We start from the raw sequence: 26,337 nt of genomic DNA, 5'->3' as shown, positions 1-26,337 counted from the left end.
GCGATTGAGGTGGGGAAAATAAATGGAGAACCGCTTCAAAGGCGACGGAACGGGAAGTCGTCGTCGGCCAGCTTCCTTTGCTTTCCTTCATTTTTCAGTTTCAGTTTCGATTTTCCCCCAGCAAAGTTTGTGTATTTTTTTTTTTTTTTTGTATTTTCCCCAGCTTTTCCAGCAGCAACAGCGGCTTTCACTCGTACAAAGAAATATTAATTTAAGAAAAGATTTTCAGGCAGCTTGTTTTTTAATAACCCGCCACAACAATGGCGGCTGCAGTGGGTGGATGTTGTGTATGTAAAATTAATAAAAGTTTAAATTGTTGCTAAAGGAAGGGGCGGGTGCTGGGGGGATCGTGATGGGTAGGGGACATTGGCCATGGGCGCAGGGCAAAACGGGAACAGGAAATCCGGAGGAGGAGCAGGAGGAGAAGGGGGAGGAGGGGCTGCAGGCAGGATGCCTTGACAGCAGCGTCTCCGAAGTCAGTCTCTGGAATGTTTAATGGCCGCATTTCGTTTCATTAAAAATGTATGCGGCCTTAAAAGCTTTCGTTGTTGTTCGTCTTCCTGTTGTTATTGTTATATTTTGTTAGCATTGCTTTGTTGTCAGTTGAACGGTGGCAAGAGTGGGGAATGGGGATTGGGGATCGGGGGGAGGCAGCGAACGAAAGGAGGCGTGGCAGGACACTGTTGCGATGCAATAGACGCGTTGAAAAAAATTGTGTCACAACCGAGAAGCTGACAAGGCTAAATGAACCATAACTGAACCAGTCAGTCAGCTTTTGTCTGATTGAAGTGCACAAAAGAAACATTAAAGCATTATTTACTATTGAGCTTTAAAATAATTATTTGAAACAATAAGTTGTTAATTTGATCAGTAAAAAATCATTTGTTGTGCTGATGAACTAAACTAAAAACTTTTTAATTTAGAAAAAATATACTTCCCATTTCGTTATCTCATTTAAAATATATATCACAATATCATTCACAAACTCATTTCATTTCTCTCCGTGCACAAGTACCAAAGCGAATAGTTTAGCCTTTTTCCAGAGCCATCGGAATTTATTGTGTGGATACTCCAGCTGGCCATTAATCTATTTTTATTTATTTCTACTTATGCGCGACCGCCCACCCAAAAACAGAGTGGGAAACTCGTGCAGAAAATTATAAGCAATTGAAATAAATCAAAGTCCAAATGGCAAATAAAAAATGTTTTATATAGAAATTTTCACAAAAAAAACGTTGATAATGTTCTGAAAAGGGGAAATTGAAGACAGAACAAGGTCAATATTGTTTCAGCTTTAGGCCTCTTGGTGATTATAGCACACTGAGTTCCTTTATTAATTTAATAAGATAAAGGGAACAGAGTGTAAATGAAAATAATAAAATTATGTTAAGCTTCTTTGACTCGCCATTTAAAAACAATATAGAAATTATAGGAAAAATCCAATTATCTTTTAAAACAGAAAATGCATTTAGTGGCAATTAGATATTTATTATTCATACATAAAGTCTACTGACGCAGTGATTAGTAATCCTATTAACTAATGGACATATTTGTAAATATTCGTCGACAAAATCGTTTATTTATACAAAATTTAAAACGGAGAACTTTTTTACGCCATTAAGTTGCTTATAAAAAGTCGTGTGAAACTATAATAGTTTGGTTAGGGACTCTGTGAATTTTGTTTATATGGTTTGATATGTATCTAAATGGTGTCCTTGGTTCCATTTTATTTTCCCTATCTCCATCTGCAATTCCCTTCTCTTTTCTTACCATCTTCAGCTGGCATCTCGTGTTTGGAATTTCCTTCGCTCTTTTCAAGTGGCGACATACACAATTTATATTGCCATTCGCCCACATTTATTGCGGCAATAATTCATTTAATTTTCCTTGATTTACTTTGTCAAATGTGGGCGGGGTGGTGTCCCTTTTCGTCCTGTTTCCACTCCTATTCCCATAGTATTCCCGTTGGCCATGTGAACTTCTATCGCGCATCATTGGAGACCACTTGTTAAGCGGGGATTTCGCAGCTCTCTCGATGTCCTGTGCACCGATACCCTTGTGCTGGGAGTTTAGGGATACGAATGTGTAGTATACTAACTAAAATTCTAGATTTCATCATTTTTCTGGATTTATAAATATTTACAGTGTACTCATTTGATATAAAAAGAGAGAGTAGGAGAGTAGTTTGTATTGAAGAACTTGAATGATATAACTTTGGTTTAGGTTTATCAGTTATAAATAAATCACTAATACCAAAAAAGAATTACTATTAAATTACTAATAATAGTTTTTAAACAACTTTTAAAAAAACTTTTAAACATCCTTTAAAAGCACTAACCTTTCCATTAGCTTCACAAACTATTTGCCTCCCAGGGTATTATCCTCTTCGGATTCCCATATCACCTCCACTTTTCTGCTTTTTTTTCTCCTAACTAGCCACCCGAGTGGGTGGCGGTTGTGTAATTTATGCCACGTTTGCCACTTTTGTCATTTGGCTCGGCTCCATTCAGACCTCCCCATGTTTGTTTTCCCCTTTGGGGTTCGTTTCAGTTCGCTTTGGGTTCTGTTTGCCTGCCTTTGTTTTATTGACACTTTTGATCTTTTCCAATGCATGCACGATTCATTTATTATGTATGTGTGTGTGCGATGAGGGGAGAGAGGACGAGGAAGGGGAAGTGGAGAGAGGAGAGGGGAGAGGGGAGGTGGGACTTCCTTGTGCACACTGATTGATACATAGGCTCGGGACAGGACCACGCCCACCTCAAGCGCCCGTAATTTGTTGACAAATGAGTTACAATAATGTCACATTATCAGTTCATCACAATAAAATTATACGCCCAAGGCCATTTCCCCATTTCCTATTTCCCGAGCCCACCTACAAGGAGCCGAGGGATCCTGTTGGGCATCCTTTGGTCACTCGGCGACAACAATTGTCTGCACTGCAAAAAAAAATTCAGAAGTAAGTAGGAAAAGTTCCGTTGAAAAATGTTATAGAGGTAATACAATCAAATACAAACAGAAATTATGTTAAATACCTTCAAATGAATATAGTTTTGCTTAACAAATATATAATTAACAAATCTATATATAAATCTATATAATAATGTACTTTAGACTTTTTTATGGGATAGATGGCTAAAGTTGTAAACAAACAATTATTATTTGTGAACGCCTAAATAGAAATCAATATGATCAATCAATGTACCTAATATAATGTAGGTAATGTGTGATTACAACAAAAAACAAATTATGTGATCAATACTAAAATAAAAAATAAAATTTTAAAAATAAATTAAGTGAGATTTAATAGTATTCCCGTTGTCCAATTTTGTTCTCCGTGCTGGTTAATTGGCTCTGGCCGAGTTTATGGCATCGGCGAAGCGCCTTAAGTGCCTCGGCATCGGCATCGAAATCGGATTGTGAGCGGGAATCGGAGTCGGAATCGGTGGCATCCACAACAATCCGTCGAAGGGGAGCTGGGAAACCTGTTAATCATGGAATGGGAAAGCAATGCTTTCGCTTGTCATGGAGCGCATTAGGCCCAGATAAATGACCAGCAGGAAACGGCAATTCCAAGTTCGCACAAATTCAAATGATACGCCAAAAGATTTGGCAGCTTGTCAGGCTCGGTTCTCTGGGCTCCAAACCTACTATACATATACACACACACACACTCTTATATATATATACATATATATTTTATGTGTACATATAGCATCCTTATCGTGGCGTAACGTGACGTAGGAGAAAGGCCCAGGGAGCTACGGAGGCAACTGTACCGGGAAGCCGAAGTCATTTGACAAACGCCAATTGACAGGAATCGAAGACGGGTCTGCAAAACAACAAACAAAGCAAAACCGAACGGAGCGCAGACAGCAAAAAATTCATTTCTGATTGCCAAATGAACGAATGACGAATGACTGATACCGATTCCGATTCCTATTCCTATTCCGTATCGAATCGAAACGAATCGGAGGAGGGTCGAATAAGTAATGGGGAGCAGGAGTTTGTCAATGTGATAAATGCCATTTTAAGTCCCGCATAATGATTCGTCTTCGGATTTCCACGCCGCATTTCAAATCGCACAAGTACTCGTTCTAACAAAATATTTTTCTATTTTTTTATATGTTTATTGTAACAAGAGAAAGTTCTAGATTTTAAGACTCATTTTTTGGTTGTTCAAGCCAATGTTTACGATCTCAAGTGGATAAATATTTTCTTGTTCTGTATGAAACTATTCGTTTAAGATCGGGTTCACTTCACTCAAGAAATTCTTTATGGAGCATCTCGGCTCAGTTGCGTCGGCGCTGCAATTTGAAACCGCCTTGAGTGCCTTTGTCCAGATAATCCTCGTCAGCAAATCTCAGCTCGAAGTGTTTACGAATCTGTGTACATAAGAAACATGTCCCTATATAATCTCTTTTACATAAGAGATGCTCTTCAGCTCCATGGGTTCCTCGGAGTTTTCAGAGGAGCCAACTTTACTCGCGATCCGTCTCTTCAACCAATCAGTTCTTTATAAAATTCTGTTAGTCGGAAAACTTGTACTGAATAAAAGTAAAGTCTGGTGCAGATTATAAAGGAAACCATCGCAGAAATTGTTATTCAATAAAGTGAGTGCAAGACATAATTAAAAAAAAATAAGTGAAAAACTGACCAATTCAAAATAAATAGTCAATTGTGCCATTGAAAATAGGAAATTAAGCAAAACAAAAATATCAGCGCCAAAAAAAATCAAATCTATCAAACAAAAGCTTACAAAAAATTTGTGAAACAACAAAGGAAAATAAACCCAAAAATAACAAAGATTGAATAAATTTATTATATACATATTTAAAATCTAACAAGTTGAAATCTTTCTTTGCAGAATTCTATAAGATGGAAGAAACCAATAACCCAGATCATGGAAATCTGAGCCAAACAGATATAAACATTCAAAAAGAACTTATCGGATCACACTTCCTGGATTTGATTCACTTATTACCAACATTCGATGGTGACCAGTACGCACTCCGTAACTTTATTGGGAGCGTGGAAGACATGGTTTTAAACGTAATTAAAAATGTGTATAAAACCGATTGTCCGGCTTTTATAATGAGAGCTATTCGCGGGAAAGTCGTCGGGGAAGCCGACAAAGTTCTCATCTGGGAACGTACCAGCTTAAATTGGCAGGAAATGAAGGAAATGTTGTTAGACAAGTTTGCAGACCACAGAAGTATGGATAATTTAATGGAAAACCTAATGGAAATTCGGAACTTGAAACTAACAATTTTTCAATTATATGTGGAAATATTAAAAATTAGATTTGCATGTTTTGGTATTTTAGAGAGACAATATAAAAAAGTGGAGTTTAAAAAACATCAGGAACTCGTCTATGAGAAACAGTTTGTGAATACGTTTATCGCCGGTCTCCGAGGACCTCTTAAATATCAGGTAGTACGCAAACAACCAAAAACACTTGGGGAAGCCTATGATATTGCAATGCAACTAAATGATTCAATTTAGTAATAGAAACGACTATGTAAATAATTCTTCTTCGACTTAAATAGTAGATTGTAAAAGGACCATACTTTTTTAATTTAAATTGCAAAAAATAAGCAATATAATATAAAAAAAAGATTTGCTCATTTGCCTATACATTTTTAGGATAGAAAGTTAAAAAACAACTTTTGGAATCAAACCACCAAATTTGTCTTCATAGCTCAACCGAAAAAGTGAAATTTGAAAGTTGAATGGATTTTATTTAGATGCTAGTGCCATTGCTATTATTAATGTTATTAATCGTATTAAATTGTATTGATTTCTTATTACTATTGGGTATAAGTAAAATAAATTAAAACCATTTTTAAGCTCGAATTATTAACATCTTTTAGTTTATACGTAAGACATGGTATTAATAATAACAAAAGTAATAGTTTTAATATGTATTTTTAATTTAATAGATAAGCACCATAAGCTTAGGAAATATTACTATTGTGTTTAAGCAAAATATTGGGTCCTCAAAATAAGAAGTACAGAATTTAATAAAGATCTTTTTCCAAATCAGTGAGAAATATGTTACCTTACTCGCAATTATAATAGCTTACAAAGATGACCCGTGAACATCCTTTTGCGGACGAACGAGAAGCTCCGCCAGCATCTTCCTCTGGATTTCGACTCACTTTTTACACATTTTTAATAAGTTCCAGGACTTGGGACTGCTGGGATCTGGTCAGCCGTGAGGATATGCCCCAGCGCACCCTCCTCAACCACTCCTCCCCTCCCCTCTCCTCCCCTTGAACCGCCCCTGCCCCTTGAGATGGCTTCCTTCCGCTACACAATGCACGGAATTTGCCATTGACCATCATTCATCATTAAATTGTTTCGCTAACTGTTTTCAACAATATTTTTTTGGTGTACGCGTGCTGACAAGCCGCTTCCTGTCAGCTTCCCCCCTTCTTCCCCCCTTCACCCCCCCTACCACCCCCTCTGCCGATCAGGGGCGTCGTTTTTGCTACGCTCCCGAAATTTGATGAATTTCTTTTTTATTCATTTCGTCGCCGGTCGCCGGTCTCCTTTCGCCTTTTCATTTTGTTTTATTTCATTTTATTCCAGTGCCTGCTGGCCCGCTTCTTGTGTCTTACAACATTTTTCTAATCAGTCAGCGTCCACGTCCGCTTCAAAGTTTTTTGTTGCCCTCCTTCGATTTTCCTCTTATTGTATTTCCCTTAATTTTTTTCCTCGTTTGATTCGTGGACGCCATTTTGATGCGGGCCTCTGAATATCTCCAACCAAAAGGATGCTGGTGGACGTACAAAAATAATGGGATGTGTCGAGTCCAGGAAAATATGACTTAAGACAGCGTTTTTTTGCCATTTTGAACGATTTTTTTATATGCCATTTAGTTAGAAAAGGATTTTTTAAACACTTCTTCGCAAGGGAAGCAAGTTTTTATTCTTATCGTTTCGTTCAATAATATAATATAACGATGTGTTCTTACTATTATTATTATTTAACTTCGGAACGTGTTAACCTTTATATTAAATTGCAATACAAACAAAACAATATGTAGGTAGGTACATATGTACATACTACGCAGTCGTGTTATAGATTTATGGATTAACAGTGGGGGCTCATTCATTCTAATAAAATGAATGAAATGGTATATGTGATAGGGTATATGTAAAAGGGTGTAAGCCGCAACTTGAAGGTTGAAAAAGCTTGCCCCAATAACCTTATCAACTTACTGGCAATTGCTCACTTTCTTTGTTCTCCTCGTGTTGGTTTATATTATACACTGTTTTTTTGCTGTGACTATTTTATCTCAAACTTAATCGCATTTTACTATGCACACACAAGTAGCCGCCTTAGTCAGTCCGATCAGTTTGATTTTGGCCAAGTTGGAGTTCATAATTAGCGACGGGTACTGCGGACAGGTGAATGGAGAGAAAACCGCCCACGGATGCACCATCACCGTTTGCGGCAATGGAGAGGCTCTCGTGGGCACCTTTTGCGGCCGAGGTCCGTGCAACATTTTTGGGTGCGACTGCGAGGGAGGTTGCCTCCACGGGCACTACGGAGAGAGCTTCCTGCAAAGGAACAGGCGGCACAACATCCAGCTGATGCGCACCCAAATGATAACAACCAGCTCCGTGGATGCCGTTACTGGTATATTTTCAAAGTTTTTTAAGTGAAGTTTATCACGAAATTTGTTGACAATAAATTGTGTGCAAATTTCAATTCCATTTTTTTTTTTTTTTGTAGTAGAATAAGTGCGAGATTTATGTTTAAAAAAGTTGTTCATTAAATTTTCGGTGACTTCTATGGAATCGATTCAGTCATTCCATTTTAAAAAACTTATCTTTTTATTTCTATTATCGAAAAGTAACTGTATCTCAAAATATCTGGACCTGTGATAACCAACACCGAATTACTGACGATTTATTAATTTATGACCATTAATTTTACCCTTGCAGAGGGTACTACAATTTTGGATAGAAACTTGAAAAGTTATTTTCTCTTTACGTATGAGTATGCTAACACCTTGTTTGGCATAGGTATTCGAGCTAAAGTTATAAAAATTGATATGATGTTTTGGCTTCTGAAGAGTATGAAGTGGTATTAGCCGCATAGTGCATTTTCTGGTAATTTTTATTTTGAGTATCTCTCTTTGTTCTTGGTACTTACGGCATTGAAGGGAAGAGGCCGAATGCTCGCCAAAGCAATTGGCACAGCAGATTTTCGTGCATTTATTTGGGGAATTTTCACAAAATTGAGGGTCTCGTGGAGCTTACACTGTACTTTACAGATACCGGTGAGCTCGGTAATATTTATAAACACGATAAAAAAATAAGAAAGATAAGAAATACGTGGGAGAAATAAGAGATGTCCGCTCGAGACGAAAGATAGTCGAAGACAGACAGTGTTTTTTTATTGTGATACTTTGCATATAAAAGGAGCCGCCTTAGTCAGTCCAATCAGTCTGTGCACCACGATGCTAGTGGTTCCAGTTTCTTCAGTGCTCCTCGCGATCCTCTTTTGGCCAACTTCGGTGGCTCAAGTGCAGAGTGTTGCACCACGATGGCCAAGTTGGACTTCACTATAAACGATGGGTCCTGCGGCAAGGTGAATGGAGAAAGAACCGACTACGGATGCACCATCACCGTTTGCGGCAATGGAGAAGCTCTCGTGGGCACCTATTGCGGCCGAGGTCCGTGCAACATCTTTGGGTGCGCTTGCAAGGGAGGTTGCCTCCATGGACAGTACGGGGAGAGCTTCCTGCAAAGGAACAGGCGGCACAACGTCAAACTGATGCGCACCCAAATGAGAAAGGCTGGTCTATTCTGAAGCTTTTCAATTGAAATTTATCACGAAATGTGTTTAAAAAAATGTTGTGCGAATTTGTTAATACAAATCTATTTTTCTTTTGTAGTAGAATAAAAGCAAGAATTATGTTTGAAAAAGCTGTTCATTAATTTTTCGATTTTTTCATATTTTTGACATTTCTTTTCGGTAAAATTTGCAAAAAATGGCCAAAAATCGTTTTATCTCAACGGGAAAGGTATTTTCGTTCATTTATTTCATTTGGTTAGAAACTTGAAAAGTTATTTTCAACGGTCCATCGCTAGGAAATCGAAGTAGAGGAATTTTTGGAAATCACTTTTGAATTTTAAAGTGAGTATATAAAAAATGTTTATCTAAAAATTGTGCTTCGGTTGGGAAGGTTTTACATTGCTAATTTAGTTTTAAGATGATTTTTTAGACAAGTATTACTTACCATTAGTGTGATAGTATTGCATAACGAAATCAACTGAATATCGTCCCTGTATACAAAGTATATTTGTATCCATTTTTTTTGCTCGCCAGGACACTTTACCATTGAGATTGCATTATCCACCGCACACAACGCAACTTTCCAATCGTTTTTCCCGGGAAAACCAATCAGCCGTCCATCCATTCGCTTTCGGGCCATAATCGGTACACACATACTATATATCTGCTCCTGTATCTCGTTATGACGCCCTGTCGCGGAAAACGTCTCAAAGTTTTTGGCCCACCGAATGGGTTCAAAAAGTGCCATAAAACACCCGCTAAGCGGAACTTTTCGCGGGGCGAGTTGCAGGCCAAAGTTGGCTTTATGCCGGGGGCATAATCAAGGATCAGTGGGCGTGGAGGAGGACTACGTGTCCACAAAGTGACACTGCAAAGGGAGGGGAAGGGAAAGGAGATGGGGGAGGGGGAACAAGGGAAAGAGAGGGCGGGCGAAAAGAAATGATAATAATGCTCGGGTCAAAACAATATAAATGCAAATGCAGCGGCGTCGGCAGCGCAGTCGACGTCGACTCAGCGCCTTTACGGTCCTGCAACGCATTTTAATCAGTTGGCAGTGGGACTCCGGCTCCGAATCCGACTGCAGATCCCCCATCCCCCTCCGCCCCCTCCTCCTTACATCCCGAATCCCCATCCGGAATCCCCTGACTTTCAGTGGAGCCGTGTCCTTCCTGTCCTGCATGCCAAATGCGACGTCGGCGGGGGACAGTTTATGAGGATGGCGCGAAAACTTTACGCCTGCGGCTCGCAGGGGGCGTGGCAACAAGGCGGATGTGGCATGCACTCAAAAAAATAATTATTTATTTCGGAAGATACTTTTTCTTTGAACTTTTAATACGTTTTTGAGCAACTAAAATTTACTAAATTTACTAAAATGTATAGATGGGGCATGGACTTAAAGAAAATATTAAATAATAATGCGGGAATAACAAATAATATGTAATCATTGATGACATACAACGTACAAATTCAAAACTATCCTCCATTAATGTTCCTAAATTTAAAGCTATATGCAAATATGTATTAAAAAAAATAAGAATAAGAATTTAATATTTGTGTATTTTCTAAATATTATTGTTGTCTCTTTACAAAAAGATACATGAGGACAATTAGTTGTTCTTATTATTCACAAAACATATATCATTCCTTGTTTTCAGTGTTCTCCGGATGCGGAGGTGTCCAGTTCGGCCATTTGGTCCGCCCTCACCTGTTGCCTGGCAATAAATCATAACTCAATCGAGTGGGCGTGGCATCGGATCGGGGAGTTGGGGGATCGGGGCATGCCGCACAAAATGGAATTGATTGCGAGGAGCCCAAGATTGCAGCGGCTTAAAAGGAGTTGCGCTTCGCAGTTTTTCAGAGTCCCAGAGTCCCGTCCCGTAAATCAATCGTTGGCCGGGATAATTCCCTCTGATGCGATTAGCCGCTCTCGAAGTTAATCGAGGCAGTCGATAACGACTCGAGCCTTTCGGATCGACAGAATCGAGTGGCGAGTATATGCCTGGTGTTGGGTATTGGCAACTGAGTATCGGGTATTGGGTATCGGGTATTGGGTATCGGGTATCGAAAAGAGGGCCAACTTCGTTATGCAATTATTGGCTGTGCGCCTTTGCCGAATCCGCTGGAGGGGAAAAGTGCGTGGTGGATGCATGGATGGCTCAAAAGCCGGCGAAACTCGCTTTTCTTATTAACTAATTAAGGCAGCTGCCAAGCCAGATGCTGCCACACTTTCCCGGCCATGTGTGTGTTGCCAATTTAACGCTCCGCCTTTGTCGACAGCGCTCCGTATCTTCATCTCTTTTTTCGGTTTCGGAGTCGGAAAATTTACATTTCCATTTGCCTGCAGCGAGCGCTAGTTGCACTGCAGCACTGCAAGCCCGTTCCGCTCGAAAATTTAATGAATTGCCAAAATCGCACAAATGCTAAACGGAAATTCAATTTCCAGATACAGCAACAAACGGGAAGAAAGGCCCAATTTGAATGAAAAGAGTTCGAAATACCCTCGGAAAACCAGGGAGATGTATTCACAGCATAAAATTCATTTTTAATTTTAGCCATAAAAAACACTTTATTTTAATATAAAATGTACACGATTTTACAACCAAAAAAACACCATTTAAACTTGCAAGCTATTATTGTTTAAATCCACCCAAAATGGGTGGATTTGGGCAAATACTTTAGGGGTGACAAAAACTTTTATTTAACTCTTAAAAAAAATAAAAATATATAATGAAGTGTGAAAATATTTAAGTTACCAAAAAGGTAATCAATCGCCTTATTGTTCTCACCAGCTTAATAATTTACTGTAATTAGACTCAAATATAACTAAAGAAAATCTCCTTATAAATTGGATAAGGTGCAACTGGAGTTGAAATCATTTGCAGCTCATTTGCAGAATTGCGTAGGAGAAACGGAGTTGCGGGGTAGGAAAACAACTGCGAGAGACTTTGCCATGGCAACAATAAATAAATTGCACATTTGCGGACGTCGACGCCTTTGCAGCTCTGCCAGCAAATTGCCGTTGATTGAATTTATGTGTGTCAGAGGCGGCTGAAAGGGGGTGTAGACGAAGATGGATAGAGGGGGGTGAAGGGGGAAGGGAGGGGGTTCCAAAGGAGAGGGCACACCCCCACACAAACAAGCAGGCACAAAGATACACAAAAGACTCTTACATGCTTCATTATTTCTGTGGCTAAATTAAAGGATAATAGATTTATATGCTTGCCCGAGCCCGAGCTAAAATCCAAAGGATACACAACCCAGCACGAGCTCGAGTATCTTGCAGATGCACACAGGCACTGGCACACGCAGATGCAGATGCAGCGAGCTTTAAGAAAGCCAAAGTGGAGGTTGAAATATATATATGGATATAGAAGCTGAGATAGAAGTAGTGGAATAATAATAATAACAAGCCAGGACCAAAAGGCCGAGAGCATCTCAATCCTGCGTGTTGCTGTTCCTGCTGGGCGGACCCATCGCTCGGCCAAAGAATTTTAAATGAAAAATATTTGAGATATCAAAAATGTTTATGTTTATTTTACCGTCCCTCCAGTCCCTAAATCCCTACTCTTCTTCACGACAAGGAAATTGCGAAAAAGCATTGATGTATCGAGAAATAGTTGGTGGATCCCCTAAATCTAAATATCTGTTCTTACGCCTTGTTGATAGCTGATAACTATTCAAAGTGTTCTTTAATACTTATGGCTTTTTCGTTATAAATAGCCGTGATGGCAAAGCAGGTCTTATCAACAGGTTAGTCACTCCGGTAGCTGTGTAAATTGATTCGCGATGAGGATCACAAAGTGCACTCAAGGTAATCAAAAGGTAAACAGCAGTTTTACAAAAAAGTAAAAAACGTAAATGTAAGCAGAGGATTTTCTTTGTTTTCTATAATTTCATTTTTATTTACAATAAGCACTTTAAGATGTAAATTAAACTCTTGAGCGAAAAACCTTTATACCCAGAACTATTTGATAAAATATATTTTATTCTTTAATCTCTGTTATGTTTTATTTTTATTTCGAGCCTAACTTTAGTACTTTCTTGGCCAAAGTGTTACTCACTTGCGGCCCAAATCGATTACAATTATTGCAGTATGAACTGCGCAGATACTTTCAGAATAACTTAGCATATTTTGCGTAGCATACTTTTCGGCCTTTGCAGCACTTGATTGAAAATTAGAAAACCGCACCAGAATCCACCGCACGCTCGACCACATGGATTTCCCATCGCCATCGCCATCGAAATAGCCAAAGCTCCAATGCCCGGCCCCAAATTCACTGCCACTTCCACTTCCACTCTCACTTAATTTTTGCTAATTTCTGCTGTTGTTGCCTTCGCCTGCCTTTCGGTCGTTAGGCAAATGATTAAGTAATTGCTCTGGCTTAAAAGGGGCGCTACTGGAGAGGGTTTTTCCCGGGGGTGGGGGTCGCCAGCTCATGACCATCACTGGCTCATTAGCCGGGCCAAAACACGGGCCGAAACAAGGCGCAGAAAAATGAAAAACAAAAAAGGCCACTTGCGCCAAACGAGCTGAGGAATTACAACCGAATGAAGAGCGGCAAATTGAGTGAAGGGCCAGCGACTAAAAGCGACTTTAAAAACGGCCAAGAAGTGGTAGAAGAAGAAGAAGCAGAGGAAGGAGATCAGAACCGCAGGCCAGCGGTGGTTTTATTGCATAAATTAACCTGGCCAAACACAATTTTGCAATTATTCTGCAATTAATAATTAATGTGGCCGCTGTCCGAGAACCGCAGAGCCTGGCCAAAATGTCCGAACAGAGATGAGCGGCCTTTAAACGGCTTTAAGAGTAAAATGGGCATATACCTCCCCCCCTCCTCTCCTTCCCTACATTTTACCACCCACTCCATGGAAAAGTGCGGCACTTCAGGCTTTGCGGTCGAGTTGTCATCGGTCTCCTCGGATCTCCTCTCGCCGCCGTCTGTCACTTCATTACTGTCACATGATAACTGGAAATTGTTGAGCCCTGCCCTTGGCTTTAAGTGGCTTTCACCTTGACGCCAACCAACCTCCCCCTTTCCCCCTCCCCCTTCAGGGTGGCTCCATAAAAAGGCGATACGGCTTGGCCACAAGGGAACTCATTACGGCAAAGTCCGGCCAACAAGTCGCAGCTTTGGAGCGGGAAAGCGAGTGTTTGTGTCCATTTGGCGTACGTTTTATGACCCCCCTTCACCCCCTTTCACCCTTCCCCTTGATTGTGTTGGCATATGTGCCAGGGAGTGGGCATCGAAAGCTGGCCATGATGGATACCCTGTTTAGGGATGGTGTGAATATACGTAAAATATGAGGAAGAGAGTTGGAAAGCAAATGGGTTTAAAAAGTAACAGCTAAACAACACTGGATAATGCTGATTAATAATATTGCTTAAAACAAATATAAATATTGTTTGTTGTTTTTAGAGTAAACGTAAACTAATTAATGTATTACTTAATGTTGCCAAACAGTATGGCAAATAAGTCATTAGTTTCCTGAATATATATTATGAGCCTTGGAAATTTTAGTATTTGTATGTTCTGGAAAACTAAAAAATATAAATTTTTGCTTATTGTTTCTAGCACCAAGCTACCCTGATCCAATATTTTTTGAGGGTATGGAAGAGTAGACGCCGCATCTCTAGACGCATTCTGAGTATTATTGGAAATCGTGCGCTTCGTTAGCGGCAAATCTGTTGCAAAGTAGCCCCAGACAACACACGCCCCTTACTCCTCCCCATCCTCCTTCCCCACCTACTCCTCCTTCGATTTTCCGATATTGACCAAGGGAGAGCGAACGGCAAAAGCCTATTTTCCACTGCCCACCACCACTTTTTCGTCTTTCCAAGGACGACAGTTTCTTGGTCTGCGGCATCTAAGACGTTTTCTGCCCCCCAGTTCCTCCCCCAAAAAGAAAAAACGGAATTTCCGCCGTCCGGACGACTCTTTGTGCTCATGTGCGTCTTTCGGTCTCGGCTTTGTTGCCTCGAAGCTTATCATTTATTGCTGCTGATTGCTTTGGCTGTCCATCTAGCCAACCCCCCATTCACCTCCTCACCCCCCCCACCGAACCACCCCCTTTCCACCCAAAAGAAGGACACCCTCCTCGCATTTTGCATACATGCATACATGCGTAGCAAACGAAATGAAACGAATGCAGGACAAAAAAAAGTGCCAATAAAGAAATTTAATTTAATTCCGAACTTTGAGATATATGGAAAGGCCCAACTCCGATCCCCTTTGTGAATGGAAATCGAAACGCATTTGTCAGCACATCGCATTTAAACTTTTCGCCTTAAAGTGCAATTTTCAAACATTTTGCGGCAGATTAAATGGCTGAATGGAGGCGAAATTGAGACCCTCAAGACAGCCAAACATTTACATATGTTTATAATTTCGCATTTGGGGGCGGTTTTTGTTATGAAATCGGAAATGGGACAAAGGACATATGTTAGAGGATGTGCTGCCTAGGATTGAAGCTATAAGAACCAAAAATTGTTTGATTTGCATTCAACAGCAAAAAAGTCTTCTATCTTATTCTTAAGTAACAATACCAATGAAAGATATGAATTTAATTTGTTCTCTTAAACTAAGTCCCAAAATTACCTAAATGCTTTTAAAAGTGTTGAAAAATTAGATTATGGTTTTTAGTTTTTTTTCCCCATCCATATTCCCATTCATTTGATTGTAAAACTTAAAAAAAAAACTATTTTATTTATAACATTCCATGATGATTATTTCTCAAATGGTATGGTTCAATTATACAATACCTTAACAAAAGTTAGTTATATCGATATTTCATCGATTGTTGACTGATTAAGAGTCAGTCCTTAGACATATCCACGTATTTTAAATAAGCAATTAGGAAGTTAAAATTTTTCATTTAGACTTTAACCCTAAAAAGGGAGACTCTGGGTTAGATGTCAGTTGAATTTATCGGTTCTGGGAGTACTTCAGATTAAGTTTAATAGGTTCCGAAGCAAGGAAATTTCAGCTATACATACGTTCAGAAATAATTCTTGATTGGTGAGTGAAAAGCTTTCGTTCCTGCTGCTTCCCCCCACCCTTCCCTTAAACCTTAACCCTCCTATCAAATCGGTTAACCCTCTGAAGCCCCTCTGTTCACTGCGGGCGCAGAAAATGTTTGCGATTTTTATCATTTTAAATGGACGAACAACAAGGATGGCAGAGTGCGCCCAAAAAAAGGCGCTGGAGTGAAGAACAAAAAAAAGAAAAAGAAATGAGCAGAAAAAGTATAAAAAATGGGTGGCGCAGTCAAGTGGCGGGCATTTAATGCCCATTTTGTAGCCGTTGTTGTTGCGATCTCGAAGGCGGATTTGCATTATAATTTATTGCAGTGCCTGCATACGCTTTGTCCTTGTTTTTTTTTTCCAAGCGGACCACCCACCACCCACCAACCCCCGCTTTTCCATTTTCTGCTTCGCACTTTTTGCTTTGGCTAATTTCGATGCCAGGGCGGTGATAAGGGAAACATTTCTTTAAATGAGTTTCTGCTTTTTCCCCCATCTCCAAGGTCGCAGCGAAATTTCCTCCAAAGCAAAAGGCGTTGAAAATCCAGAGCTTAATCCCTAACGCCAGCGAGCATTTATAAATTATTAATTTCTTTTCCCCCTGACTCTCTATCTCTCTCTCGCTTCCACTTGTTTTAATTTTGTTTGTTTTCTTTTTTTGATTTTTGTGCAGGTAAAGGGGTGGTTCGGGTGGCTGGATTAGCGGCAGTTTATTCATGTGTGGTTCAACTGCAGCCAACAACAAAGAGCAGCCACGCAACGGCGGCGGCTTAAACTGTCTCGTATTTTTATTAGTCCAAAAGCCGCGTAACCCCCAAGCCCCCAAACACCCAAGCCACCCCAATTTCCCCCACCTCCGCCAAATTTACTCACCCGAAAGGTAACTGCGACACGTAGCTTATTAGCAGCGCCGGCGAAAACTTTCATCAGGCACTGTAAGCTGGTTTTAGGGAAAACGTTCCAAACCCATAAAGTTCACTTTTCAATAGCCAGAAATCCGGTGAAATCAGTGCGACTAACTAAAAAGGAAAAGAAAAGGAAGGCACAGTTACACTTTAAAAGATATGTAAAAAAAATAATAAAGTTAAGTGATTTAAAATTATATACAAATTTCTTATTGAAACAAAAATTTAATATAAATTTGTAAAAGTAATACATATTTTGTATGAAGGAATTCTTTTTATAAAAACCTGTTGAGGAAAGATATATTTTTTTAATATATAGAGCCATTCAAATGTATCGAAAAAAAGTAACTAAATGTTTTTAAAATTTAAATCAATTTATTTTATTAAAAGTCAAATAAATTTGTTTTGTCAAGAAAACTTTTCAAATGTATAGAAATCTATTTTAATATATTCCAAAGTATTTAAAAAACGTAAAAAAATTGTTTTATTAAATGTTTAATAATCTTATTGAAGAAAAATAAACTTTTACAGTTGATAAATGATTTTTTTTTCGACACTTTTGCGCTGCACTGTGCCAAACTCTGCCAAATGGAATGTTACACTGGAATCAAAGGCTCGCAATTGTACTAAGCAGCTGGAAACACGATTTATTGATATTCAATATTCAGCTTCGATTGGGCTCAAAAGCCCGGGGTGAAATGCATTAATTATGGTGCGTTGATGTCGGAGTGAATTCGACGTGCAACTCAATACTCACCTGTAGGCCCGTGCCCCCAACTCGGTGGGCAGAAATCTGTGGCCGATTTAACTAACTGATGGGCTGGCAACGAAAACTGTTCAATTATTAAGTAACTCGATGCTTAAAAGCTTAACGAGCGGATCCATTGCTAATGATGGCCGGCCAGTGGACGTGGCATCCTGGCAACGCAAGTCCTTGCTCCCTCATAATTTGGCCAAAAATCTTGATGCCGCCATTAAATCAAATTCCATGCTGACCACAAGAACCTTTCCACCCGGAGGAGCCCCTCTGGCCCACCAAAGTGTCAATAAACGTGGTTAGGAGGAAGGGGATTCAGGGGAACGGGAAGCAGGATCTCTTGCCCGAAGCCAGCTGGTGTCCTTAGCCCGGACAAACAATAAAATATTCAAAGTTTATAATGTAAATTAACCCAAAGTTGCCCGATGTCCTGTCGCGTCCCCTTGGCCGCCGCCTACTGGCCTCATGAATACACAATACACATGTCCCCCCACAAAGTGGGGTGACTCACCCTTTTGGCCCCCATAAGTTCTAATATTTCTCGGGCCTCCCAAGGATTTGTCCTTTGGTCCCCACCACCCCCCCTCTTCACTCAACCAAACTGTTTGGCTAATCAAATTTTATTGGGCCACTGAGTGCTGGGCGGAAGAAGATTACTATGTCGTATATTAAGTGACGAATGCCTAATTTGATATGTGTGGCAAGATGGCAGCAAGGAGAGCCTCTTTCCCAGGATTGCAGCTCCTGCTTGTAAATTGACCTTTGATCGCAGTCGGCAGTCCCCCAGCTCCCTCCAAACCAAACTCCTCCCCTCCCCTCCGCTCCCCCTTTTCCACCCATTTTGGGGAGCAAGTGATGGGTTCCCCTGCTTAACTAGCCGCTTATTCATCAAAGCTCCGAAAGCCGGGGAATGATGAATGCCCCCAGCAAATCGGATGAGATGCGAGCAAGTGGAAGAGCCATCTCTTCGGTGGTCTGTGGAGGTGGAAGTGGGAGTGGAGGGGAGAAAAGAGGAGAAGGGGAAGGGAAATTGGGAAGTGGAGACGCCAGTGGTCACAAGGCAGGGAACAGGGAGCCGGGAGCCGGGAGCCGGCGAGCTCAAGTTTTGTTGGGACATAAACATCTCCAGGCCCACATGAAATGTCATCTTTCATTAGATTAACGATTGTTTCACTGGCGGACTGTTCTGGCCGATGGGCGATGGGCGATGGCGGGTCCTGTGGCAAAGCTCGCTGCCCGAAATCAAATCTTCAACAATCTGTTCTGCCAAATGCCTCTACAAACACACACAAGCTCACAGAGAGAAACACTCACACACACACACATACACACACAGCGAGAAGGACGGGGAATCCCCGGCATATGGCTCTCCGCAAAAAAGTGTCAAATGCGTGGGGACAGTGGCGTAGGAAAGGGGGATGGAGGAAAAGAGGGAAGGGAGGAGAGGGGAGGGGAGGGGAAAGGGGACCCCAGAACGAGCCTATGGCGCCAGGAACAAAATACAAGGACTCGGGATCCAGGACGACTGTCAACTTGAGCCTGACAAAGTATTTGCGGCTTGCCAGTCATTTTTTGTGTTTGTGGAAGGGGCATGGAATTGTGTGTATGCACTCAGAGAAATTTTAATATACTTCGTTATTATTCGTTGGGTTTTTATGGAACACGTGTTTTTAGCTTGTATTTTTCCGTATAAAATGTATATCTTTTAGAGGGTCTTTTGATGAAGATACTAAAGTTTGATTTTAAAATAAAAATTAATTCTTTTGTATAGTGAGTTACAATTATTATTATTATATATAATATAAAATATTTCATATTATTTATATTTGGATTGTTGATCATGTTTTTATTTTTTTGAATATATTTTGTTGACTGACCAGCAACGAAGAGGCAGTAAAATTGGTAGTGGGTAGAGTTGCGGAGTCAGCAGGAATAAAAGCAAATGAGGCTTGAACCAAATGCAAATTAATATGTGTGGCTGCAGGGCGGGATTCCCCTGTTTCCCCATTCCCCCATTTTAGCTCTCCACTGACCTCGTCTCATTTCCAGGCGCCAACCGAAGGAAGGAACGATGGAGGTGGACAATCCTGTTGCCGCAATGAATGACACTGAAATGTCCCAGGAAATAGAAGCGGAAAATCCTGGTGTCGCAATTGAAGAAGCAGAAAGGCCCCAGGAAGCTTGGGAAGCTGCAGTTGCCGAAATGGAAACTCCAGAGAGTTTTGAAACCAATGAAAGTACTGAAACCACTGAGAGTGATGCAACTACTGAGATTACTGAAGACACTGAGCTAAGAGAAACAACTGCTGAAACCACTGACCTTACCAAAATCCCTGAGCTCACTGATACCCCTGTGCTTACCGAAACCACTGAGCTCACTGAAACTCCTGAGACAACTCAACCCTTTGAGATTACTGCAATTCTTGAGACTATCGAAATCACTGGGTCTTCTGAAACCACTGAAATTATGGATGCCCTCGAGATCGAGGAGGCACCCACTGCGGTGGTGATGGTGGAGCAGCCGAACACGATCATTGAGCTGGTGGATCTGTATGTGCCACCAGTGCCGCAAGTGCAACCAGCGCAGATGGAACCCAATCCCGTGACCTTTGTGAGTGGTGAGCAACCACTGGAGTTCATCTCTTTGCAGCAGGCGAATGCGATGTGGGGCAATGCAGCCATCATGCTTTATACCGAACCACCAAGGAACTCTGAGCCACCGGGTGGTGAATCAGTTCGCAAAACGGGAACTCGTGGCGGTAAGCGCACTAGGAATGCCGCCACTCCACGGCGACCCAGAAAACGCAAGCGACCCGAGACGCCACCACCACCACTGCCTGCACCACCGAACTTTCTGGCGCACTGCATCAATCCGTTCGAGAACGATATAAGTCCCAGGGTTATTGTGCAGCCAGCTTACAGACCCTGGGTTTTCCCAAGGGATCTCAAGAAGGACCCCATACCGATGAAGAAGAAGGTGATAATGCCCGCTGCTCAAGCACCTTCCATTCCCATTCCCCCTCAGTGGAGCTGTGACCACTCCAACCACCCAAACGAAGCCGGCGATGAGTCTCGCCCAAGTGCGCCAGTGCCTGCCGCTTTTTGGACCGAAGGTGCAGCTTACCCAGCTGAGCAGCCAGGGATCCCTGCGCTTCATGGCCGTCCTGCGGGAGGACAATGGTGACCAGCGGCGGATCGTCTTCACCGCCGAGCAGCTGCTCTCCTTTAGCGCCATCTACTTGAGGAAGAATGCGGCACAGGCCGCTGCAGTCAATCGTGGAAGGCCTCCATTGCCCTCGGGAGTCAAGAGATTGGCCAACCAGCCAGGAGCCATCAAGGCTGCAGCTCCATTTCCGGCGAACTTCAAGCTTCCCCAGATGAGGGCTCCCGTGGGAGTGGCTCCTTCGCAGGCCTTTGCATCCTATGTTGCTCCACAAGGTGCCCTACAAGGTGCCGCACCAACTGCTCCACAAATTGGTCGACAAGTTGCTATACCAGCTGCTCCACCAGTTGCTTCACTAGCTGCTCCACCAGCAATTCAACAAGCGGTTCCACCTGTAGCTCCAAAAACTGTTTTACCAGTTGGTCCACCAGTTGCTCCTCCAACTGCTCCAAAAATTGCTCGTCAAGTTGCAACACCAGCTGCTCCACTAACTGTTCCACCAATTTCTTCAGCAACTGTCTCATCAACTGCTCCGCCACCTAATCCCAATCCTGTCCAGAAGGAGGTTCCCATTCCAAAACCCGTTTCACCGCCGAACTCGCCACCATTCAACTATTCCACGGTCGGTTTGCCCTTGATCCTGAAGCGCAGTGCCCAGATGAAGCTGCTCAAGCTGCGTCACCAGAGGATCAGGGAAAAGTGGGCAGCTGAGAGGGAGGCCAAGAAAAAGGAGGAAGTCAAAAACGAGGAAGTCAGAAAGGAGGAGACTAAAAAGCAGGATGAAACCAAGAAACTGCAAGAGGACACAAAACAAGAGGAGCCCAGCAAACTGGAAGAGGCTGGAAAGCCAGAGGAGGCTGAGAAAACCAGAGATCTCAACGGTGAGGCAGTTAAAAACAAGATTGTGGATGATTTAAGCCCTACAATTTTAGCTACTCAGCAATATTAAAACTAAGAGCAATCTACATAAAATACATTTGAATTAAAAGGGAGAGTTGGATATTCAAAAGAATATCTTTCTCAAACTGCGATAACTCAATACTAGAACTCCAAACGCTCCTAATGAAAAGCACCATATTACAAAAAAGAAAAATAATTTAATTAATAAAAACCCCTTCTTCGCACTGCAATTACTGTGCAAAATACACTTAACGATAATGCGAGATTTCGCTATATGTATATGTACATATCAAATAAATAGCAATGCTAATTGGCTTTGATAAGCCCACCAAATAAAACGCTTTGGTTTCGTGGTCTAGTGTAATCTTTTTGTCACTAATTGTCGACCGATGTCAATACTTCATTATTAACTCCGATAATTGCGACTCACTCACGGATGTCAAATAATCAAGAGCTGAGTAAATACGAAGGGCACATATTTAATTCGGATATGTATGTACCACAGGGCTTAAATATTTTATTGCTTACATATTAGGAACTTCTTAACTTATTTTCACAAACAAAAAAATACAAATAATAATAACATAAATTAAACATTGATAAACAAATTAGTCGGTTGTTCTTCTGGGCACGAAGGGAGTGGCTTTTTTTAGAGCCCAAAACAAACTACTTTCCACTTGTGTCGAACTGGTAAATCAAGAACAAGTTGGAGTAGTTTTGCTGGAAATTAAGGATCCCATCCACCGACTTTAAGGCACTAGTTCCTGCCGAGGGAACTGGACATTCGGCTGCTTCGCGGGATCCACATCCTCCACTTCCTGGAATCCTGGAGAGCCTTGAGTATTCTACTCCTTGGGAGCCAGACCCTTGGCCTTTGGCATGGCCACCGGCAAGGAGCGATCCACGTAGGCGAAGTTGTCCACCACGCTGACGGACAGGGCACCTCCCATGACGAGCAGGGCACCGGCGATGGCGACTTTCGACCACATGCTGTCTAGGAACGACTAGGGAAAACTACGAGGGGAGTGTAGTGGAAATGGAATTCCGGTTGAGTTGCGAACGCGGGGAGTTCTGTTTGCAGAATGCGCGGGACGCACGCCCTGCATGGGGCCTTATATAGCCACTATGATGACTACTCGAGTGATACTCGCACTGGCGAATCCCAGAACTGGAAGTCCAGAACCCGCGGGAAGCTTTCGCTGCGTCCGATGTGCCGGCGGTCACGTCGGCCAGTCGCCTCCAGGTTCCGCGGAAAGCAGAAAAGCTCACCAGCTCACCAGAAAAAACAAAAACAGCAACAAAAAATAATAATAATAAACCCGCAGCCGATGCACTTCCTTTGACGCCGCCACTCTCCGCATTATCGACTCATTAGATAACGCGATTCGCACTTCGATGGCGGAAAGCTCCAGCATATGTGAGAACTAGTGCACTGCGAGAAAAAACCACCAATTTTAAAGAGATTTCAGAGCCATTCAAATAAAAGACAGCCTCCTCAAATTTAAGCTTCGGTTTAAGCTGATTTTATTGCTATAGAACTGAATCAAAAAAAGAAAAAATAAAGTGTGCTACTCAAATAAATCTTTTAATAAGAGTAAGTTTTAAAATGCTGAAATTAAATTTCGAAAATATCAAAAGTAAATTTGCAATGATATTCCAGACAGTATTAATGTTAAGTTAAATTAATATTGAACTAAATGAAATAGATTTTAAAGTGTCATACGATTGTTGTCCTGAAAAGATAGTTCGTTTTCAATTAATATTAGCTTTAAAGAAATTTTGTAATAATTTGATTTTGTAATTGATCCTCCAAATTAATAAAAATATTCAAGTATGCAGCTCTTAACTTTTTGTCAAAGATTTTTCCCGGTGTATGTATAAACACATGTCTGCGCGAATCTGGTATTTTTATATTTTCGCAATGTTTTTGTTTGTTTACTCGCGGACTCTGTTTATTAGCCGTGTTTATCAAGAACGCCTAATCTCGAACGGGGTGCGTCACTATCTAAACAATTTGCGCCTAAACACGAATACATTTGTGGGCAAACATTTGATCACCGCACTCAACCGATTTCCCTTTCATGTTTGCTTTAAAATTTGCACTATCTTGGGAAGCAGCTGGGCCTCTTATTTATTAATATTTTTGCTGCACCTCTGGTGCTTACAAATGTAATAATAATTAGGGAATGTTATCTCAAAAATGCAAACAAACTAAGCGTTGGCTATTAACTGCTAAAATGGCACTACCAGTAACACAAATAGTGCTACAAAGCTATTTTGGATGATTTACGACCGGCAATTTTTTACGAGTAGACTTTCCTCAATAAAATAGGTGTGCATTGGCAAAAAAAATAAACAAACAACGTATTATGAGATCATTTTAAGGCTGGAAAGCTTAGAAGTGTCGCCAATTCGTATTATAGTGACTTAGAAGCTTATAGAAAAATCTGAGTTTTGTTTATTAATTGAGTGAGTAAGCAAGAAACTAATGGAAGATAAACATGCAAAGCTTGAAAAATCCCATATATTTGGAGCTTCATGACTCTTCCGATATCTAAACTCAAATGTTGGGAAATTTTGGGTATCAAAAATATTTCTCAATGTGTCATATTTATTAGAAAACATTATTGTTTTTGAAATATGATTCCCAACAAAAGTTGTATGTAACATACAATTTTATTTACCAAACAGGTTTACGTTTCTAAACTAATTTAAATCTATTCAAAAGTAAAGAAAAGTATAGGAAACTAATTCAACATAATTTTAAAGTAGATTTTTTCAAAAATAATATCGACTAAGTGTGCTGGTTTTCCCAAAGCGACTCTTCCACTCCTTCGCTTTCGATTCTGGCCATTTCCGAATGAAATGTCTGCCATATTTTTTCCATAGTGAGCGGTTATAATCGCTGCAACAACAACTAATAAACTATGTTTAAATATAGCCTCGCAGATAACAACAACAAATTGCCCGAGGAAATGCTTCACATCTCCGCTCTTCCCGCTTGCCATTTACGCGCAAAATTAATCGAAGCTCATAAAGCAGCGTAAACAAAGACTCACCCACGGATCGGGGGTATATAGCATATATATGTATATGTAGTGAGGATGGCTGTCTATAGTGGGTGGGAGGGGGAAATGGGCGGCTGACATCGTCGCATGCAGATAAACAGACATTAATAATAGAAATATTTGGCCCTACAAGCACACAACTTGCAGGCGGGATTCGCGGACAAGGGGCGTGGCATGTCGAACCACCCAGCCACCCGAACAGTCACCACCCCCCACCCACCGCCAAAACAGATTGCCAACATTAGTATTCCAGCAGCTCTTTGGACCAACTACCTAGGCACCGAAAAAAAATGCGAAAAATTTCACAAAATTTATATAAAGTAAATATATGCATTTCAATTGAGTATAATTGCTATTTAATTTATTAAGCTTTGTTTATATTATAATTTTAGAGATTCAGCTGCCTAAAATTGAATTAAAATGGTTTCTTTCTTAATTTTTTCTCTGTTTGATTGGCTTTAATTAGTTGCTTTTAGGTTCTTGCACCACAGTGGAGCCCAAGTGCATTGTTTTGGGTTCTGTTGAGTGGGTGCCACCGTTACCATGGCCAATACCAAATACGTTTTCTTAAAGGGACTTAGTTGTTAACGTTGAACTGGAAGCGCTGAATTTTACCGCGAAAATAATGCAAATATTGGTGGCTTTTTCAACGAAATATTTTCTCAACTGGCGAACCACTAGCTCAATTCAAAAGTACTTTTCATTGTCAGCTGATTAGATTGAAATTTGTTATAAATTCCTAAATAAATAATTCTTGGTTAATATACCTACATATATTTATTTTTTTTCGGTAGGTGTTAGACTTTTGTTTGGTTTTGACTCCACCTAAATACATTTTTGTAGGTTTTTAAAGCTTGCAGTTTTTAAAAGTATGCATAATACGGGAATCATTCGCTTGTGCTCTTAGGATTATAACTTTTTTATTAAGCGTTGATTAGATTGTAATTTTTTATGTCAAGGTTGTCTGCTTTTTCGTTTTTTTTAGTCTCGTATCTGTTTATTGAGATTCTGAAGCCTGTACTCTTGGGTTTCTCTTTCTTTAACTTAAACTTTTCAAACCCAATAACCCCGTTAAATTCGGAAAGTGAGTCGCTTTAAGAAAGCGCTTTTAAGTTCGCAGGTCTTAACCCTTTTTGAGAGCCCGCAAATGATTGGCGACATGTCTGCCGGCAGCAGCGAACTCAATCGACTTCCGGTTGTGCCAATTTTCGGTCTGAGCCAAGACATTCTTGCCGCTGCTGCAGAGCCTAACCGAAACCAAAACCGGAGAAACCACTGCACCACCAGCCAGTCAGTGCACCACCACCATCTATTCAACCATCCATTCAGCCATCCATTGAGCCACCCATCGTTTTCCACCCACTCTAACTGAGTATTTGCCTGGCGCGCTTCGTTTGTTCGCTTGCATTTCCTTCCGGCTGGCCCTCATATGCCGACAGCCAGCGGAAAAGTCTAGGGAGAACGGGTTCTGGGTAAGGAAACCTCAAGTAAACAGGCAGCAGGCCAAACCCAACAACATGCAATACGAGTATACCCCTTTCCGTACCCATTCCCATACCCATACACATTCCCATTCCCAATCCACATCAGCCACTCATCCAACACCATTTTCTGTTCCACAAATTGAATTCTCGCGCGCGCATTTTCATTTGCCACACTCGCGTGTGTTTGAGTGTGTATTTGTTTGTTAATTTTCGCACAGGAAAATTGCA

At 41.0% G+C, this 26,337-nt stretch overlaps 3 protein-coding genes and 1 long non-coding RNA gene across 4 annotated transcripts; 3 read left to right on the top strand and 1 right to left on the bottom strand.

Annotated features, from left to right (window-relative positions):
• The first annotated feature begins 4,491 nt into the window (after positions 1-4,491).
• LOC108101632 lies at positions 4,492-6,046 on the top strand. The gene is made up of 2 exons (XR_001772104.1): positions 4,492-4,613; positions 4,868-6,046. It is a non-coding gene; the product is annotated as an uncharacterized LOC108101632 (long non-coding RNA).
• Positions 6,047-7,325: 1,279 nt separating this feature from the next.
• Positions 7,326-8,942, top strand: LOC108101629. The gene is made up of 2 exons (XM_043207382.1): positions 7,326-7,660; positions 8,436-8,942. The coding sequence occupies exons 1-2, from the start codon at positions 7,326-7,328 to the stop codon at positions 8,824-8,826; spliced, it is 726 nt and encodes a 241-aa protein (XP_043063317.1). The 3' UTR covers positions 8,827-8,942.
• Positions 8,943-15,759: 6,817 nt separating this feature from the next.
• On the top strand, positions 15,760-21,910 carry LOC108101630 (proline-rich protein 36). Its single transcript, XM_017206044.2, is given in 3 exon segments — positions 15,760-15,827; positions 19,544-20,504; positions 20,506-21,910. Coding segments are annotated over 2 exon segments (2,040 nt in total). The 5' UTR covers positions 15,760-15,827; positions 19,544-19,565; the 3' UTR covers positions 21,607-21,910.
• A 110-nt stretch (positions 21,911-22,020) lies between these two features.
• On the bottom strand, positions 22,021-22,651 carry LOC108101631. Its single transcript, XM_017206045.2, has one exon. It carries the CDS (start codon positions 22,544-22,546, stop codon positions 22,403-22,405), a length of 144 nt encoding a protein of 47 aa, XP_017061534.1. The 5' UTR covers positions 22,547-22,651; the 3' UTR covers positions 22,021-22,402.
• Positions 22,652-26,337: the final 3,686 nt, after the last annotated feature.

Source organism: Drosophila ficusphila, unplaced genomic scaffold, assembly GCF_018152265.1.
Source record: "Drosophila ficusphila isolate 14025-0441.05 unplaced genomic scaffold, ASM1815226v1 contig_198, whole genome shotgun sequence".
Lineage (NCBI taxonomy): Eukaryota > Metazoa > Arthropoda > Insecta > Diptera > Drosophilidae > Drosophila > Drosophila ficusphila.
Note: the sequence above shows the minus strand (reverse complement) of the source record. Positions and strands in the feature narration are given on the sequence as shown.